Source organism: Acomys minous, assembly GCF_964271855.1.
Source record: "Acomys minous genome assembly, chromosome: 16".
Lineage (NCBI taxonomy): Eukaryota > Metazoa > Chordata > Mammalia > Rodentia > Muridae > Acomys > Acomys minous.
Window position 1 is genome coordinate 7,948,218 of NC_140498.1, and position 20,589 is coordinate 7,968,806.

The following is a 20,589-nucleotide window of genomic DNA, read 5'->3' on the forward strand; positions in this document are numbered from 1 at the left end:
TTTGTCTAAGCACCATGGCTCTGTCTTTCCATTTTTAAAGGACAGATTAGTTTTGAGCCCAAACAAAAAGTTTTATGGAAAAAAAAAAAAGAATGTTCAATGCAAATAGGACATTTTGACCTAGTTTGAACCAGCCACCTGGTAGATCCACACAGGCTTGGTAAATACAGGTCTCTGGCCTTCTCTCCGAAGTGATGGTTGGGGATGAATAAAACTGTTTTTGGAGCCAGTGACTTTCCATTTGGCTCTTTCACAGCCCCTTTCAGTATTTCTATCAGCTCACCCTAGTTATTACATGAGGGCCATGGACCTAAAGGTATGCGGTGCACTTAACGCCTAATTAAGCCATGCTTCCCCTCTTAATGTGGATGATTACCGTGTTCTCCGCGCCTGGATGCCTGCGCTCACCCCTGTTGTTTATATACAAGAAGTGCCTTTCCTGCTCACAAGTGAAAACAAAAGACACTGCAAACTCCTTAACTTTCCCTTTCCCAAAAATTTACATCTGCTGTACATGCGAATTCAGACGTAGGACTTTGCATCTAAAGTCTTCAAGTCAAATATTCACTAGCCCTGGTCATCAGCTGGAGCTAATTTTTTTTTAATTAGCACCAATTCATGCCTCCTAGTTGAGAGACATTTCTGTTGTCTTCTTCCTTCCGAGTGTCGCTGCTGCCCACAGCTCCATCATAATCTTTCCAACTTCTATGTCTTTTCTGTTGTGCTGTGCCCTTTACTTTGAATATAGTGTGTAATACGGCCTCTTCCAGAAAACCGCCCTTGGGTGTGCAGTACAGGAGTGCTGTTATCTAAGGTTTTGCTTTGGGCCATTTCAGTTCCCTGCAGCAGACAAGGAGCTGGAAATATTAAGCAGAAATTTCCAGTTTGAAGTTGTAAGAAGCACAGGGCGCTCTTACACCGTTCTGTGTGAGCCACCCCTTTGTCCAGAATACAAGCACTGTGCAGTCTCCACAAGCTGCTCACATTATCTTGGTTATAGGACTGACTGTCATGGCGCTCAAGTATTTTTACCCATTTTACTGAGCAAACGAATGGGCCCAAAGCGCATGAGGAGAGATGCAGAGGAGACACTGAGACACAGCATATGATCACACATCAATTCTGGTATGACACTGCATAAGTGAAAACAACACTTGTGGACTTGGGCACCGTCTGTGATCTCAGGCATCCTGGGTCTTGGAGTGTTTCCGTGAAGAACAGGAGTGTACACTGTCACCCTCACAAAATCGTGCTGTGATTCATTGCTGGTCATTCAATCCACTCTTAGAAATTAATTCCAGTTGTATCTTTGTATGGAATCTACGTATCTGCTGTTCTACCATATTTTGTCAATTGCTCTGCAAAAGGGCATTCCGACTTTATGGCCCTGAATTTGCTGCACACTTTTCCCTTCTCTGGTAGAACTGCACCTGATCTTCCAACACGCCTCCTTTTCTTAGTAATAGAAGCTGGAGACTCGTCCAGCTGTCAGAAATCCACTTCTTGTTGATTCTGAAGATAAGTAGGAAGAAGCAGGGAGCCAATAGGAACTGTTTTGAGGGGTTTTTGAGAAAGTCCCTACTTGGCCTTTTACTCCTTCATTTTTCTGTCTGTCTGTCTGTCTAGGACACTGAATGATGGGCAGGATATAATGTCTACGCTCTGTGACCAGCCCTATGGAATTCTCTGCCAGGAAGATGGTCAAGGAGAGACACGGGCCAGAGGCCTTCATGTCTAGATAGAACCACCATTCCAAAGTTGGACCGACCTCTTCTATATGTCATTAACTGTCCATCAAAGAAACACTATTCCTAATGTTCGTGAGTATGTATGTGCACAAGAGTGTGCATGTACTCTGCTAAACGGCCTGGGCCTGAAGCCACATAGAAAACAGTGTTACAGGGACTGATTAAGCAATTCCCAGCATGGCTTCAGGGCCTCTGGCCCTGTGTTGGTTAGTTCTTATCAACTTGACACAAACTATAGTCACCTGAAGGAAGGGAAGCAGTTAGCAAGCTGCCCTGGCTGTAGGTGGCATCAGGGCTGCCCTTGGAGGAAACTGTGGAAACGGGAGTCTATGGCCGTTGCAAACACAGTTGATACAATTTATGCTCTTTCAGCCTGACAATCCTGCTTTCTGAAGCCAAACTGATAAGAAAGAAGCCACTGGGGCAGAATGACTAGCTCCAGGTTTTAAACTATTTAGAAAGCATGACTAAAAGCTCAGCTGAAGAGATGTTGACTAAATGACAGAAATTCAATTTAGATGGGAGGAATCATTTCAAGACACCCATTTGTGTGACACGGCACTTACAGTCAATAACAGCATTGTGCATTTGTAAATACTCAAGGAAGTAGATTGTTAAGTGTTCAAATAACAGGTACGTGATATAATGTGCACCTACCTTAATATATATGCTTGGTTCGGCCAGTTCATTATACTACCATATTTCAAAACATTGTGTTGCATATTATAAATATGCACATCTTTTACTTCTCAATTTGAAAATAAGGAAAAAGTGTATTAATTAGTTGACTCTTTCAAAAACACAATACTTTTTCTGTTGTTGAGCTGGAAGATGCCTCCGAGTGCAACACCAACTCCAAAGCAGATCAGAACATCTATTCACAGTGCTCAACACCCCAGGCTCAGTGCACATGCCATCAGGGCAATCTCACTTTCAGATCTTCCTGGGGCTGCACAATGCAGCCTTCTCACCCACATCATTTCTGTCCGTACCAGAACCCCTGACTTCCTGGCTTCTCCAACTCCTTGATCTGCTTTCTAGTTCCTTGGCAAATAAATACATTACGCTGAATAGCTACTTGAATACAACTTATGAATGCAAAATGATCACCTGGTTTGCATGTTCAGAACGTAACCTAAACAAATGACTGGCAGTGGAGGGATTTTAACCACCCACACAGGCGGCACTGGTAGACTTTCAGCTGCAGGATGTTTGTTTGCCCCTGAGTCGGTCAGGCAACAGCCTAGTAAATAACACATTTGCAACTGAAGATTGCACCCTTAATAGACACCAACCAAAGTCCTCCAACAAGAGTAAATCAGACTTATCAACCAAATCGGTAGTTTAACATTCTGGAAGGCACTACTTTTCTGTGCTTAGGCTTTCTATGTTGGGCAGAGATGCTAAAACATCTTGGCTTTTTAGAAGGGCTGTGGTTTTAATTCATAATTTTAAATTATAATTCTATACTTTACATTCTACATTTTTTATTTTATCAGTGTCATTCAGAAAGGCTGCTTAGCCTAAGATCAATCAACTACGACAGTCAGGCTTGATTCGGGGCAGGCCTACTTGACTACTTAAGCCTTGATATAGTTTTCTTTTACCATACAATTCACCATTACGCATGAACACTTACGGTTTTCTACTTGAGCTCCATAGTTTTGGGTATCAGGAGTGCCTGGTAGTTGGTGTGGAAAAGTGGTTGTCATTACAAAGAAAATAAGATTAGCCAGAATCTGCTGACTCAGACGGGAAGGAATCATTATATTAACTTCTGCTTTCTATAACTTTGAATTTTCTATAACAAACAGAAGCTGGTAGGAATTTTCATATTCCATAAAAGCACTGAATAGTTACAGACAGTTCAGCATTGGCTTAAGGCACTAGCTCCAATGCCCAATACCGCAAAAAGGAACAAGTTAAAACAGCAGAAACAAATGGCTCAGCATCTAACCAGGATTTCAAAGGGTTCTGCCTAATCTGGCTACACACACACACACACACACACACACACACACACACACACACACACACACACGAGAGAGAGAGACAAGGAGAGAGAGAGAGAGAGAGAGAGAGAGAGAGAGAGAGAGAGAGAGATTTACACAGGCACACATTCACATTTACACACACACACACACACACACACACACACACTCATACACACAAATCCACACAGTCTCACATACATACACACTCACACACAGAGACACACACAGTTATATGATTTAAAGCATCTTCTAGCGTCAACAGTGCAAATATGGCATTGATCAATCATGAGGGCACAGGCCAGAAGCCTAGAAGTCCCAGTGTTCCTTCCTGACACATCACATAAGCAAATGTCCCCATTCCGTGTGTGAGCCAAAGCACTCGGCACCATTCACTCACTGTCTTGTGTTCCTTTTCATTTACCCAAACCCAGCCAAAGCAAACCAGGGGTCACCAGTGGAAAGAACTGCAAGTGTTTGCAAGCGGTGAGCAAATGAGAAGAGAGTCCGAGATTTAGGGAGACTTGAATTATTGTGTGCAGATATAAATAAACATTGTTCCCAGCTCAGGCTCTGTCAACACCCCAGCATGCCACACAAACTCATCTGAAGATGAATGGGCTTAGTGTCGCTCATACCTGATGAGCCCCCAAAACCTCCTGAGGGGCACACGCTGTACTTTGCTAAGCTTGTTTGCCAAAGTCAGCCCTAAGAATACAGAGCCACCACAAAGTATGCAGCCAGCTCTGAGATCCAAGTGTGTTTAGGCAGCCACAGGGCAAACAGCCATTCTCTGCTGCCGAGCCACACTTCATGGCTTGGCCCTGAGTATTGCAGGAGCACCATGCTTTTCAGTCTCCACTCTCTCAGTTTTTCAGTCAAGTAAGATGTGCTTTCTTACACAGTGTTTGTAGACATTTAATGAAAAAAGGAAGTTAAACCTGTGTTAATTTTAACAGCCATTGTAATTGTGAATATATGCTTTTAGGCATTTTAAGGCAGATACTCTTCAAAAGTAATATAGGACCCTACTGAAAGGAACTTCGTTCAAATATAGCCTGTGCACTTTTAGCACCTGTAACCATCCTTCACAGGCGTCACAGTGTTTGTTACCTGTGGATATGCCATTTATCTAGTCAATAATGCTTATTCACCAAGAATTATCTTTATGTTCTAGAAATGTTCAGTTTTGGTCCCTTCAAACTGAACCTGCATAAATAAATATCTTACGGGTGAGTACTTTTTTTTTCAATCTCTTAGTATAAATGTTTACAAGTAGGAGGCACAGATATAAACTTATGGAGACTTTTCATACAAATGACCTCTAGGAGATACCATATATAATCCCCACCACATTCCTTGTAAGCTTTCCCAGTTTGATAGGTAGATGATGTGTTGTCTTAGTTGAAGTTGTTCCTCTTCTAGTAAACATGCTGATGATATTTGCCAGGCATATTGGCACAGACCTGTGATCACAGCACTCAGCATGCTGAGGGAAAAAAAATCAGTGCAAGTTTGAGGCCAGCCTGGGCTACATGGAGAGTTCTAGGCCAGACTTCAAGAGATCCTGACTTAAAAGCAAAACTAGCCCCTCCTCTCTCTCCCCCCCTCCTCTCTCTCTCTCTCCCTCTGCCTGTTTTCAGTGTTTAATAAACAGGTTTAATTTTGAGGACACTGAACCTGGCAATATATTCTTTGGTTTCCAACTTTATATTCTCTTCAATGATCTTGTTACCCAGCCTTGGGCAAACACCAGCAAGTTATTTTGATATTAATATCAATATATTTATCAATATAAATATACTATCAAAATTTTTATAACACATTTCTTTATACCTGTTCATTTTTTGTGAGTAAATTCCTTCCTTGGGAGAGGGCATTTACAAGATCTATTCCTCCTCATAAGGTCCCAACCACAAACCAAAGTAGGATTCCACCAGAGCTCATCCTGGGAAACTGATGGATTTATTGGTCCTACTTATAGAGCATTGGGGAGAAGTCAGTGGCCAGGGCCTGAGTGACCCTGAACGGCTGCACTGGAAGTCTGTACCCGGCAAGGGTGCCAAAGGCGTCCCCTGCTGCAGAAGTGAAGTCCTCCTCAGGTAACCTTCCCTCACCTGTACACTCCAGTTCTTCCCAAAGACCTTGAGGTCAAAGGCAATCAGGACAGAATTACACACAAATGGGTGGGACATGTGGCAGGATTCCCTGCTGAGGATCCAGTGATCTTGCCATCCACTCCTTCTCGGAGGCAGCTTCAAGATTCCACAGACACCGTCATAAAGCGGGCAAAAGAATCCAGCTGATGAAATGGCAGTTGTTTTCTTTGCTAGGGGGAGGGGGGTTATAATGCTATACACCACTGTTCTAATATTTTTTGCCGTTTATTGCTTATTTTACACAAAGAAACTTTAGTATCATTTTATTGGTGTCTGAGATTATAAATTTTATTGGAAAAATTAACATGATTCAATATCCCCTCCACTAATACAGAAATATGTCTTTTATTTTATCTGGTTCTTTATATCCCAAGGACATAAAAATCCTCACTATCTAGTCTAGTGCTCACTTGTATTTTACCCAGCCACCTTGTATCGCCATCATAGCAGGACCATGTGGTTCGTTCTGACCAGTCAGCTGTGGGATAAAGGCTATTTGCAACTTTTCATCTAATAGAATCAAGAAATGGTCAAGAAATGTTTTTAAATTATGCATCTTTAATATCTTTAATGGATTCATTGTATACAAATGGGCCTAATAATATCTATTTCACATAGATATTGGTTAAAAAAAATAATCAGCAATACCAACAGTGACTGAACTGTTGGGTGGAACAAGAGAAATAAGCAATATACTGGGCATAACAAGCTCTAACCATCGCTTTTCCAATTCCTCTCTGTTGCACGTGTCTCCATTAAAAGACGAGCTGATCAAAGCACAGAAGCATGGATAATCATCTCAGCAGGGCACAGAGCTCATAAACGGAGGAGCTTGGATGTAAATCCGGGTGGAGTTCAGAACTCAGTCTTAAATTGAGGTTTATCCTGTCTAATTTACTTAGCTATTCCATGTGCCAGCAAACGTGAGGATTTAGGGTAAGGACTCTGCGGCTGTACCAACTGTTCCTGCTGTGGTTCTAACACACAGGGCTTCAGGCAAAATCTCTCAACTCCAAACAGTTCCTTTTTTTTTTTAATATTTACTTTTATTAATTTTAGTTATGTGTGTGCAGGTGCCTAAAGAGGCCAGAGAGGGCATCAGAGCTGGGGCTACTGGCAATTATGAGACTCCTGACATGGGTGCTGAGGAACTGAAGTGGGGTCCTCTGGAAGAGCATCTCTGGAGCTCACATTCCGTGGTTCTAAGGCTGCTTTCAGGGCACCCTGCCTTTCTCCAGAGAGGAAGGATTCTACCCCCAGTAAAAGCTGTTTGGCCTCTTCCTGCTCAACTGTAAATCCTGCTGTGCTGGTTCCTGTCTCTGTTGCACTGGGATTCCAGAGCAAGGTATTTCTGGATTTTGCGCACGGGCCTTTCTCCCTTTTCCACAGGTAAATCTGCCCCTGTGTGTGCTGTGAATCATGGACTGAGGGTCATTCACTTGACGTGATCTCATCTATACCAAATTTGCAGGAATTCTTAGGCCAGTGTCATAACCCAGTTTAAAGGCAGATGTGTTCTTTTGGAGCATTTGGGAGAGTCAATTAAATGCCCAGATCACTTTGAACAGGGAGACCCTTCATACACAGTTCCGTGAACATTTGAAAAACACGAAGTGGAAACCCAGATGTTGGCTGAAGGAAGAAGTTAGCATCTCTCGACCCCCACCATCCTTTGTATGTGGAAGGGAGTAGTAATTCAGAGATTTATTTTCCCACTGAAACTTTCCTTAGAAAATGGAAACGATTACAGTTAGTTTTGAATATTATTTTTCCTGCAGTGGCATAAATCACAGGGTGCTAGCCAGTGCTCATTTTCAGTTGCTGTCCTGTGTCCCTGTCACTTCCTGGACTTCAAACTCCCATTCGTGGATGAGATCTTATCTATGGGGGTGGGGTGGGGGGAAGTTCTTTATTTTTCTGGGGGACACAGATATTAAATAAAGATATTTTTTCATAAAACTAAATTATCCAATGTAAATAGCTATCGGGTTCTATCCCTTGAATAAGTTTTGACATTAAAATGATTTGTCTTTTGTAAAATGACTTCAGTGTCAGACGACACTCTGTTTTACTTTAAACACCCTTACGACGTTAAAAGTTGGCAACTCTGTGTGGGTTTCAAATTTATTTTTGAAATGTTCCTGCTCTAAATAATGCCAAACCCTCTGAACCACCAGAATGTATCTCCAAATAGTTTTTCAATTAGTTAGACTCATTGGCAAGCCCCTGCCTTTCTGAGAATGCCTGCCTGTCCTGCTGAAAGACAAATTGCTGCCTGTAATGATCTTAGGTCATAACTCCCCCTCAAACCCTTGGGGAGTCATTTGGCCTGTAACTATTGGAGAGGAAATGTCTGAGGCCGACCCCAGGTTTTATTCTCATACAAATTTTTACCTAATACTTGATTCTGCCTTGCCCTAAATTTACATTTCTTCCTTTCTGAAGACATTCTACACACCCCACCCAAACGCGTGCTACTGAGAAAATGCCTAGCATCTCCCAAGCTCAGGCTCAGTTCCACATAAAGGACACTTTATGCTCCACAGTGTCCTTGTGCAGATTTCAGGCTGATGTGTGTCTTTCCAGAAGACACGTTTGGTTTCTAATGAGATCTTAATTGGAAACAGGGTCTTGCAGATATAATCAAATTGAGGTTGTTACGATGGAGTCTAAATCAACATGGCAGATGATTTTACAAGAAGTTAAGTTTAAAGCTGGGCATGGTGGTGCATGCCTGTAATCTCAGCACTTGGGAGGCTGAGGCAGAAGGAGTAAATTCCAGGCTAGCCTGTGTTACACAGTGATGCTTTTCTTTGTACTAGTCACTTTTCTGTTGCTGTGATAAAACACCATGACCGAAAGCAACTTAAAGAAGGGCCTACTTCAGTTTATGGTTCCAAAAGAGCTACGTCTACCATGCCAGCCAAGGCACGGCAATGGAAACTAACTGATGGCGTGCTCATTCACACACAGGAAACAGAGAAAGAGAGAGAAATAAGAAGTGGGGTGCCTGGCTCTGCCGGTACTTCTTCCAGCAAGGCTCTACATCCTGAAGGTTCCAGGCCCTCCCCAAATAGTGCCTCAAAACTGGGACCAAGAGCTCAGATACATCAGCCTATGGGGGTATTTTTTTCCACTCTAATCACCATACTGTGTTTGAAAAATTAAAAACAGCAGCAAAAGGGGATGAAGCTGGACAGAGAGAGAATACCATATGAAGTCACAAAGAGGGGAAAGGACCACTTCTAGGAGGGGTCTGAGACTAGAATTTTGCTTCTTCATGTCGAGGGGTGCCTTAGGATATCCAGAAGACCAAAATGAAAATGAAGGCTACTCCCTTGGAAGCTATAAAGGGCATGGCCTCACTGGCATCTTACCTCTATAATGGGGAGACAATACATATCTGCTGTTTTAAGTTGCCCAGTCTATGGTGCTTATGAAGTTATCTAAACTGCCTTATGAAACTAAGAAAGATTTCCCCAAACACTCTCAGCTTCAGTTACTTTATAAAATGTAGATAACCTAAAGTTATAGTTATTGAGATTAAATGCCCTCAAAGGGAACATGATGTATAAACGTGGCAAATCTTATCAAATAAAAATAAGTCATGTTGTTATCTTCACCCTCACCAGCACTACGCCATCAGTGCACTCCATCCAGGAATGTTCTGTACTGTGGAGCTTTGAATGAACAGTGTCCCCTACAGGCATCTGAACACCTGTTCTCCAGCTAGTAGTGGTGTCTGGGAGGTTATGAGACCTTTCAGAGTTAGAGCATTGCTGGAGGAAGTATGTCACTGAGGGCAGGCTTTGCGGGCTTCTAGCTTTACCTTACTTCCTGCTCTGTTTCCTGTGTGAGGCTGAGATAAGATCTTTCAACTTCTGGTGCTTGTCAACATGACATGCCTTCCCCACCATATTGGACTCTCTGTCCCTGTGGAACTACAAGCCAAAAATTAACTTTCTTCCTTCAGTTGCTTCTGGCCTTGAACTTTATCACAGGAACAGGGAAGTAACTAACACAAATCTTGTACCAGAAGTGGGGTTGCTGATTTTAGAAAGCTGACCATGTTTTTTGAGGAACATGACAGAAGCCTTGGAGATTTTAGATTAGAAAAGCTATTGGATGCTTTAAGCAGAGCTTAGCAAGCCACTTCTAGCAGGAGACTGGAAGACAGTAGTGCTAATAGTAATCCAAACAATAGAGGCCCAGCTCATGAGCGTTCTGAGGGGGAGGAGAACTTTGTTGACAACTGGGCTAAAGGTTATTAATGTGATATTTTATCAAAGATTCTGGCTGCATTCTGTCCAACTCTGAGAACAGGACTGAGGTTAAGTTTAAAGGCAATGGACTAACTTCTTTGGCAGCAAAAATTTTAAGATAGCTTCATGTTACATGTTGGGAAAGAGGCTGTGATTGTTAAGATTATACCCATTAAAGAAATGCCTCTTGGTTTGCATTGGAGAGATAGGAAAGCTGCACTCCAGGCAAGACCTAACACACCTAAGCCTCCAACTTGTAAAAGACAGCCTAAGGGGTTTCCTGCTCCTACAAAGCACTGGCATACAGAAGTTGCTACAACTGTGACCCAAAGAGGTGAAAGTCCATCCTGGGTTGACACTTGAACTTGGTAGTGTCTTGTTTTGAAGACAAGAAAGATAAAAGATTGGGGGGTCATGAAGTCTTCCTCTGAAGTTTTGGAGACCCACTGAATCTAGGCTGCAGTTCCTGCAAGGCCCCTGAAGACCATTGTGTGAAGCTGTAAGGGTGAAAACTGGGGTGCATTGGAGACATCAATATTTTGGAGATGCTGGAGCTATGAGACATCTCACAGTGAGAGCTGCACACAGGGCGTGGGACCAGAGTATGAACAAAGCCAACTAAGGTCCTCGTAACTTAAGCCCCAGACACTAGACATAGACAGGATTTGGTGTTTTCCTTGTTGGGATTTGGCCTTGCTTTGATCCAATCTTTCATACTGGGTCACTGTATGTCAAAAGTATGCAATTCACTTTTTTCTTACAAGGGAGTCACAGTGAAGAGATTGCCTTGAGGCTCAGAAGAACTTGGCACATTTCAACAGTACCCAGACTGTCATGATTGGGGGCACTCAAAGTTAGCTAAATTCATTTTGTATTATAAGATGACCACAAGCTTATGGGGGCCAAATGTGGTTTGAACAGAAATGTTCCCCACAGGCTCTTGCATTTGAATACTTGGTCTCCAGCTGGTGGTAGTGTCTGGCTAGTTATGAAACTGGAAGAAATGTTACTGGCCATAGAGCTATTTTCAAGTGCTTATAGCCTCACCACATTTCTTGCTTTCACATTCTGAACTTCCTCTGTCCAGTTGAGATGGTCTCTCAACATCCCGCTCCTGCTGCTAGGCCTTCCCCCGCCCCCCACCATGATGCCTCTATTCCTCTGGAACCTGATGCCCTCTGTCCTTCTGGAATCCTAAGCCTAAATAAACTCTGCCTAAGTTGCTTTTGGTAATGGCATTTTTATCACAGCAACAGAAAATTAACTAATACACGGGCTCTTATTTCCATATAAAGTTTATATGACTTTCAGGAAATGGCAGTATTTTTTTGAAGCTGAATTGCCAGGTCCACATCAAAGCTTTTGGTTTAAGAGCTCTTCGGTAGAAACTGGTATTCTTGCAAAGGTCTTATTAACAGTGTAAATTTAAGTTGTAGAACTGCTATTATTATCCTCTTCTATACATATACAAAACTGGTCAAAGGCAATTGAATCCAAGTCAAAAATGTAAAAATCAAAGAAAATTTTAAGGCTGAACTCAATAATTTCACTAGTTCGGTGAAATAAAAAATTCTAGAGTAGAATGAAGAAAAAATCTAGATAACAGGGCCATGTAATACATAAAATATGAGACCTACAGTAAAATTGAAAACATGTGTCTTGATATCCAACAGCCTTAAATTCTAGCTGTGGTACCTTTTAGAATGTGGATTTGGAAACAATGGGTGCCTCATATGAAATAGCAATAGAATGTATCAGAGTTCTTGAGAAAAAGGAACAAGACTCACATGATCAGGGTTATGTAGCAGCACAATGGGTGCTACAGGATGCTGTTTTGCAACTATGTAATGCAATGCATTGACTTAACAAATAGATCCATCATGGTAAGATAGCTCAGCTGGTAAAATGCTCACCTGCAAGCCTGATAATGCCTGAGCCCAATGCCAGGAAGGAACCCATGGTAGGAGAGGCCCAACTCTTGAGAGTTGCTCGCTGATGTTCACATACGTGCCATGGCACACATGAGCACATGTACGCATGCACATGCACACGCGCGCGCGCACACGCACACACACACACCCACCACAAATTAAAAAAAAATGATTTACTGTTGGTCTAAATGTGCAAATGCAGAGAGAACGAGGCTCACTGGTGAGTAGCAGCTGTTTCCAGAAAAGATCTAAGGAGGCCCACACATTCTTTGTCATGTATTAGAAACTACTGTTCTGGAAGTCACTTAACTGGGATTCTGCTTGCTAAATTGCCTTCCCCACATGTTATACTTTAGACTTGTATAGTATTTAACTCTGATGGTTCACTTACAAGAACATGTAACTATTTCCTAAGAGTTCCCCACAGCTTAAAGCAAAACAGAACAAAACCCCTAGTCTCTAAGGGTGTTCTTAAGGTTATGATTTTTTTCAAACATAGGATTTCTTCTCTATACTTAGATTTCACCATTTTCTTCACTCAACTCCAAAACGCCAAGAGGGACCAAACAAGGAGAGGAATACCTTCCTGTTGTGGTAAACCAGATGTTCTGACATCATCAAAAAGGTAAGTGTACAACAAACAGCAAGACACATGATAGACACAAATCTGTACAAAACGGCCTTTTATTTCTAATGTTACTTGAAGCATTAAGGACTTATTTTATATTAGAAACGGCTAAGACCTCAACTTGGTGGTGCATACCTGTAGTCCCTAGTGCTCAGAAGGCCCGGGTAGGAGAAGCACCAGTTTAAAGTCAGCCCTGGGCAACATACTGAGAGTGCAGCTCATGAAACAAAAAGACAAAACAAAACAAAATCAAATCCACTCTATTTGAATTTGTCTTTTTTCACTAAGCACGGCATCCTTTTTGGAGAGCTGCCACAACTCCCGTTGTCTCTGCCTCATGTATCGTCAGCAAGCTTTCCCGCAGGCTGTTCAGGCCCCTAAGCCATTCACTGAATACATCACCCAGGAAGTAAGAAACTGGGGTTTATTTATTCTTTTTTTTTCCGCTTGTTTCTTTTTTATTTTTTTATTTTTTATTTTTTTTCTCCTTTATTAATTTATTCTTGTTACATCTCAATGGTTATCCCATCCCTTGTATCCTCCCATTCTTCCCTCCCTCCCATTTTCCCCTTACTCCCCTCCCCTATGACTGTTCCTGAGGGGGATTTCCTCCCCCTGTATATGTTCATAGGGTATCAAGTCTCTTCTTGGTAACCTGCTGTCCTTCCTCTGAGTGCCACCAGGTCTCCCCCTCCAGGGGACATGGTCAAAGGTGAGGCACCAGTATTTATTCTTCAGGCTTGTTACTGCCCAGCTTCAGGATGGCGGCCTCGGCTCCAGGAATTTTTCATTCTCAACCCTGTTTCCTGAGAAGAAAACAGGCAAGGCAGAAAGAACACAGCCCTTTACGTATTCGGTTCAACAGTAAACCAACGTTTTCTCCAGCACTTCAGCAGCAGCCCTCCTCCTACTGTTTGAAACTCTAGAAAACGAAGGGACGGCTAAGGGTGAAGGAAATTGTGCTGTCTTAAAGCAACCGTGATTCCTCTTTGGTATTGGGAATTTTGCTCCCCTCAACACAATCAGGGTCTATTTATTACAAAAGAGGCAAAAAGAACTTACTCAGTGCATTTTCCAGCCGCCCCTCCCATTCTAAATAACTGCAATTTTCACTTTTAGTAGCGCAAATCTCACAGGCCTGGAAACTAGGGATGGAAAAGGTGCCGGCAGCACTACAGTTGGGGTGTCATCTGGAACGATGTCAGAGCATGGTCCTACTCTGATGTGACCTGTCACCTTGGAGAAACAATAAGGAGCTCTGAGGAGCTGAGGAGTGATCAAGTGCACCGGAGGCTGTAAATTCCAACCACTTAGGAGTAGAACATCTACTCTAAGAACAAAGCTGCCATCTTGCACTATGCCTAGAGCTGGGAATGGGCCAGCTACATGGTTGCAGGTGCCCCGATGGCTCCATCCATGAAGACCACGATGCAACAAGAGTGGCTCAGGGAGAAGGGACTGGTTTCTCTTCTTCCCTGCTTCCCATCTGCCTGTACTTCCTGAAGGCATCTCTTTAAGACGTCACTCCCTAGTAGCTCAGGTAGCTGAACCCCTTGCAGCTATTTTTAGTCCTTCAATAAACCAGTGTGGGGTCCGGAGGTAGAGCTTAGGAGTACTTGCCTCAGTTGCTTCAGTTAAACCCTGTACAAGGGGACAAAGGAGCCAATTCCACTTGTGTCCATTAATATACTTGTTCTTTACTTAGCCCTGTTGTAAGTGTTCTTTGCAGAAGGGAGGCACTCTTATGCTAGGGAGTGCTAAGCAGAGGCTGGGAACACATTATTAGTGAGAAGCTAGCACGATGAATAATGAAAAACTGAGGGAGTTTATAGTGCTTAGAGTAAAAATGGCCCCCATAGGCCCATAGGGAATAGTGCCCCATAGGCACTATTGGGGCACTATTCGGTGTGGCCTTGTTGGAGGAAATGTGTCACTGGGGGTTGGGCTTTGAGGTCTCAGATCCAGGCCCAGTGTGGCAGTCTCTTGCAGATGTAGAACTCTCGGCTATGTCTCAAGCACCAAGTCTTCCCGCAGGCCGCCATGTTTCTTGCTGTGATGATAATAGATTAAACCTCTGAACGGTAAGCCAGCCTCAGTTCAACGTTTTATAAGAGGTACTGCAGTCATGGTGTCTCTTCATAGCAACTGAAACCCTAACCAAGACAGAGTTGGACAGTCTTCGGAATAGTTCTGTGAAAATAATACCTATTATCTTCATAAAAGGTTTTACATCTGACAAATTGGTATTGGCAGTCTACATTAAGGTTTTAAGTATATTCAGAGTTGCACAACCACCATCACAATCAATTTAGGAATATTTTCATCTTCCCTCTATTCAAATGAGCCCTGTTAGTACCCAATTAGCAATCACTCCTCTTTTCTCCCTACCATTTCTACTAGCATTAGGTAATTACTTACTTACTTTCTCTCATTAATGATTTAAGCATGCTGGAATTTTAATATTCATGGAAAATATCTAATACATGGTCTTTTGTGGTTGTCTTCTTTAATTTAGTGTTGTTTTCATGGTTGTAGTATGTACTTGTATTTCATTTTCATTTCCAGCCACTATGTGGATATATCACAAAATATGTATAATCAGCTGATGGTCACTTACTTATATCCACTTTGGGATATTATGATACTACGAGTGAATCAGTGCTGCTTTTTGTCTTGGGTATAAACCTGGGAAAGGCACAGCTGGGTCACGAGGTAGCACTGTGCTTATCTTATTGAGGAACACCAAAACTGTTGTCCAAAGTGACTACAATATTTTATATACCCCAAAGCAATGTATCAGGATTCCTATTTCTTTACAGACTTGCCAACTCCTACTATTGCTTGGTTTTGTTTATAGCCATCTTATGAGTGTGCAGCCCTACTTTTTTTTTTTTTTGGTTTTATAACACAAATTTTAAGAGACAAATATAAAGAGGTAGAAAACAGTGTTGTCTATTCTATTGTTTGAGCCACTCCATCTCTCCAGCCCTCCTCACGCCTCCTCACAGGTTCCATGTCCTGTAACCATTCAGCTAGGCATCTGAAGCCTGCTCTGTAAAAGGCTTACTAATCTATGATGATTAAAAGGCCGGCCCTCAGTGTCATCGAGGGAAGCCAGTTCAGGCACAGTAGGGCCACGAAGGCTGCAAAGCCAGAGGTCTGATTCGTGTAAGAGGAAGCAACATTGCTGGTGTGAGTAACTCCCCAAATTGTGCATTTCAGGCTCGCGCTTCACGATATTTCACAGAAGAGGCCATGTTCGAAGTGCTTGCCAGACAGTGGGTCGAACAAAGTTGTTAACTGACTGTTAAGTTCCACACCAGAAACCCATTCTCTTGTCCCTTAGTTTAACATTAATTTGACAGGCACACCCATTAGCCTAGGTCCCCAGTGATGAACTGTGACTGGCCGCAGCGAATCAGTCCCATTCTCTGCCCTGTCTTCCTTCTAAGCTGGAAAAAACCTCACAGTTCCTTCCACTGAGCAAGTTGGCTCTTCAAAACCTTTCTTTAGCCACCCTCACAGAAATGTTAACCTCATTCCATAGAACTTTCTACCATATCCCTATCAGGCTGACTCTCACATTGACCACCTCTTGACTGCAGATGTACAAGCTCCTACACAATTAGGAGGCTCCTGTCTCAGCGCCCCTTGCCTAGCACCTGAGGTGAACCACCGGGATCTCACCTCATCGCTGAAAGCAGTCAAAACTGCCCTCGTAAGACAGGTGTCAGTCTTCTTTTAAGGAGTTACTTTCTTCCTCGTTCGTTCACTTACCAAACTCCAACAGGAGAAGCCTACAAGCTATGCAACGTCAGCCTGGGTCTCAGGCTCAGATGACTGCTCGACCGGTACCCCGCCACAGCGGGCTTGCCGCCCGCGCGCTCAGAGGAATAGGTTTCCAAGAGCAACCCCTTCACGTAGTCTAGACCCCCGTAGCAGCTGAGGGATAGGTGACAGCACCACCACAAATTCCCGCTGTCCAGCTTTCAATGACCGCTGGATGCCGGATGTGACGGAAAGGAAGTCCCGCCTCACTCAGAGGGCGGGCTAGCAAGATGGCGGCGCCCAGGAGCCGGTGAGGTGAGAGGACGTGGGGATCCCGGGGACTGCCGCTCCTGTGCGTTATGGCCACGTCCCCGCACACTCTTTCCTCGCGCCTCCTCACAGGTATTGTACGAGACTGGGAACGATCGTGGGAGCATTCTTTGTGCTACGCGCGAGACTGTGGTTCCGGCTGGCTGCAACCTTGGAAGCCCTTGGCTTGTCACCTGGCAGAGAGGTGACCTCTGGGTTATCCAGAAGGGACGTGGGCACGGAGCTGTGGACCAGCTTTGCACCGTGGGGCAAGTGGTCTGTAACGTTTGATGTCTCGTGCTCTTGGGGGGTTTCAGACAGTACAAGCTGGAAGGCAGGGGAAACCGTGGTGGCCCACAAGCCTTGAGCAGGAGAGCCCCGGTTCCTAGCCATTGCCTGGTAATGACAAGAGGCGCACCTGCCCCATTAAGGAGCTGTCTGCCAGCTTAAAGTGTTATTGCCATGGTGATAACTGCAAACTGCATCCCATCATCTCAGTATCATCAGCATGGCTCCTTCTGATAGAAGGACATTTGACAGATGTATATTTATCACAAACTTGTGAACAGGTAGGTCTCATATCTTACCTTTTCAGAGAGGCCAACCTCAGCAACTCTACCTAAAATAGGAGCCTCAATCCTTCTTTTCTCGTATCACACTAATTTATCATGATTAACACATCCTGTAGTTGTTCACACACACCATCAGATGTGCAACAGTTTCGTATTTTTCTCCCAACTATATACATACTTTGTGAGGGTAAGGGTTGTCTGTCTCTAGTTTGCCAGGGTATCCCTCATGTCCGGAACAATGCCTTCTATGTACACTGGTGATGCTCAGTATTTTGTCAACGGATGGGATTGTGCTCGTAGAATTATTAAAGAGGAAGTTGCTTTTGGGGCTGTTATCCATGGGTGATGGCTCAGTGGTCCGTATTAGAGATAAGATGTTAGAAGTCAAAAACTACCTTCTCACATCCCAGATGTCTTCTGTAGGCCTCGCTGTCACCTACAAGCTGCCCACCGTGTCTGGCTGACAGAGGTGATCACAGTGCCTCAGTGGAGTTCTTTTGCCCCCTGGGTTTGTGCGATCTCAGGGCAGATCATTCGACTGTTCTCTAATGAGACGTTTACTTGTCTGTAATTGTGGTAACTGAGCTAAATGGTCTCAAAGATCCCTTCCGGCTCATGAAATAGGGCAGCAAGTGGAGGGTGGGTAGAAGAGCCAAGGTTGGGCAGTCCTTGGTAGTTGTTGATGCTGGGGAATAAGAATGGGAAGACCTCGGATACCTCTGTTTTTATATGACTGTCATTTTCCATAATGAAAAGTTTGTGGTGGATTTGTTTGAGTGTGTATGTATGGGGTAGGGTGGTTATGAATCTCTTTTGAGTCACTTTCTGTAATCCCTCATGGTGGGTATTCCTGGATCCTGAGCCTTGGTACTCATTTTTAGAGGGTCATCTCTTCTTAGTGCTTGACTATTCCCTCTATAGTGTGCGTGTGTGTGCGCGCGCGCGTGTGTGTATTCCTCGGAGCAGCCTTTCTTTCTATTTTTCTGCTCTATATTTCAGTGTCTTACAAGACAATTGTATTTTGATTGAGTCTCACAGTGCTAGGAGATAGGTATGACCCTCCTGTTCCAGGATCTGTCTCTGGAGGGATGGAACAGAGGGAATTAACAGAAGGAACTAATACCTTATTTTCTGAAATTGAGCATATATTCAGAAAAACCTGCTTATGTGTGACTCTATAAAGGATCCCTTCCCTCTCAGAAGTTTGGTGGTAAGAGGTGGCAGAGAAAAAGATCATTAGGGTTGTTAAGTAATTAGCAGTTACTTCTGAGTTTGCTTATAAAACTTGAGATAGTTTTCATTTCATTAAATAGGCTTCAGGACCTCTCAAGCAACTTGTGTCCTTAGCTGATTTATAAAGCTCTACAGTCACAGTACAGTGTTAATGGTGGTTAGTGATGGTGTGATTATCTCTCCAGACTTCCGTGTATCAGTGGTAAGCTCTGGATATCTTAAAACGGACATGTGCTTGTAGACCAGGAATGTCTTTAATCCCAGCATTTTTCAGTTATTTGTTCATGGACATGTGGTACACTTTGGCTAAACCAAGTGTTGTCATTATTTATAAATATGGTTTCCAAGCTCTGTCTCTCTCCCCACCTCACTCCACCCCCGCAGTGGTGGTTGTTACTGCCATTCTGTAAAGTTTCAGCTCGAGCCACCAACCTTGAAAGCATTTCCAAAGTGCTTCACGACAAGCATGTCCCTATCCATTTTTAAGTCAGCATGCCATAGTTGTGGGTCGAGGATGTGAATTCAGTGTCAGTTGTCTCAGCTCCACCTTAAGATAATCACCATGTGTTTCCAGGGGCAGGGCTTGGTCTCACAGTTCAGGAAGACTACATGGGCGAGTCAGTCACCAAAGAGCATTTCATTTTAATATATGGCAAGTGTCCAGTAGCTGTGGTAGCAGAGACGACTGAAGGAGAGACTCTGCCATCAAAGAACTAAATACTGTGATGATGGTGTTTTGAGAGTTCTTTCCTTGGGGAGACAGGAACAATGCCTACCCTTATCAAAATCAAAGTATGATTCCACCATAGGTAAACCTAGGGATGTGTAGGGAGCATCTCAAAGCAGCTGCACTTGGAAGTTTGTTTCCAGTGTGGATGATGGTTTTCCCACAGCCACACAGATGGAACCTCTTTGTAACCTTTCCCCGCCTATTACTCTAGCACCTCTAAGCCCTAAGTCCACATGCAGTTAAAGCAGAATTGCAAGCAAATAGTTGTGAGGAGTGGCTGGACTCTCAGGTGAAGAGTCCACGCCCTCCCCAACCTTTCTGTGAGGGATTGTCAACAGTTAGCAAGCTGGATCCTGATGGACTCCTGCAAGCAGGCACAAGCCGGTCTGATGAAGCTGGCGCTGTTTCCTTCAGAGGACTGCACTCTACAACAGACGGAAACAGTCTGCATTAAGAGTGCTGTCATCAGATGCAGAGACTCACAGCCAAGCATTAGGCGGAGATTGGAGAAGCTCATGGAAGAAAGATTGCAGGAGCCAGAGGGGTCAATGACACCACAAGAGCACGGCCCACAGGATCTACGAGCCAGGGCTGGTAGGGGCTCCCAGAGGCAGAACCAACAGTCAGGGAGCCTGTACGGGTCTTACCCAGGTCCTCTGTATGTATGTTATGGTTGCGTGACTCTGTGTCCTCACTGGACTCCTAACGGTGGGAGTGGAGGCTGTCTCTGACTCTTTTGCCTGCCCTTGGGATCCTTCTCCTTCTACTTAGTTGCTTTGCCCAGTCTCAATATGACGGGAGGTGCCTACTTTTATTGTAACTTGTTCTGCCATGTTTGGTTGATATGCCTGGGAGGCCCGCCCTTTTCTAAAGGGAAACAGAGGAGGAGTGGATCTAGGGGAGAGGGGATTTGGGGTGCTACTGGGAGGAGAGGAGGAAGGGAAAACTGCTGTCGGGATGCAATATATGAGAGAATAATAAAGAAAAAAGAAAAAGAAGTACTATCATACAACACTATATAACATTATCAAATAGTGGAAAGAGATTCAATATTTCATAGGTAGAGAGTAGATTGCACACAAGGAAACAGTGTAAATAAAGTTGATCCAGTTGTCTGTAGTGTACCTAGTTGGAAGGTCATGAGGCAGCCTTGCTGTGATAAAGTACATGTTCAGGTTTGTGTGAGTAATATGTGCTGTGTGGTGATTTGAATACAGGCACAGACATTTGAACACTTGGTCCCAAGGTGGTGGTGCCG

The 20,589-nt window shown here is 43.7% G+C and overlaps 1 protein-coding gene and 1 long non-coding RNA gene across 2 annotated transcripts in view; one reads left to right on the forward strand and one right to left on the reverse strand.

The window, feature by feature from the left end:
* Window positions 1-13,129: 13,129 nt before the first annotated feature.
* Window positions 13,130-16,544, reverse strand: LOC311585563. Its single transcript, XR_014775253.1, has 2 exons — window positions 16,497-16,544; window positions 13,130-13,525 (listed from the first exon to the last, which is right to left on the reverse strand). It is a non-coding gene; the product is annotated as an uncharacterized lncRNA (long non-coding RNA).
* Window positions 16,545-16,549: 5 nt separating this feature from the next.
* COX10 (cytochrome c oxidase assembly factor heme A:farnesyltransferase COX10) overlaps window positions 16,550-20,589 on the forward strand; it is a 111,381-nt gene continuing 107,341 nt past the window's right edge. The window contains exon 1 of the mRNA XM_084760913.1: window positions 16,550-16,889. Within this exon, the coding sequence (XP_084617039.1) occupies window positions 16,847-16,889 (43 nt within the window). The 5' untranslated portion in view covers window positions 16,550-16,846. The remainder of the gene's footprint in view (window positions 16,890-20,589) is intronic.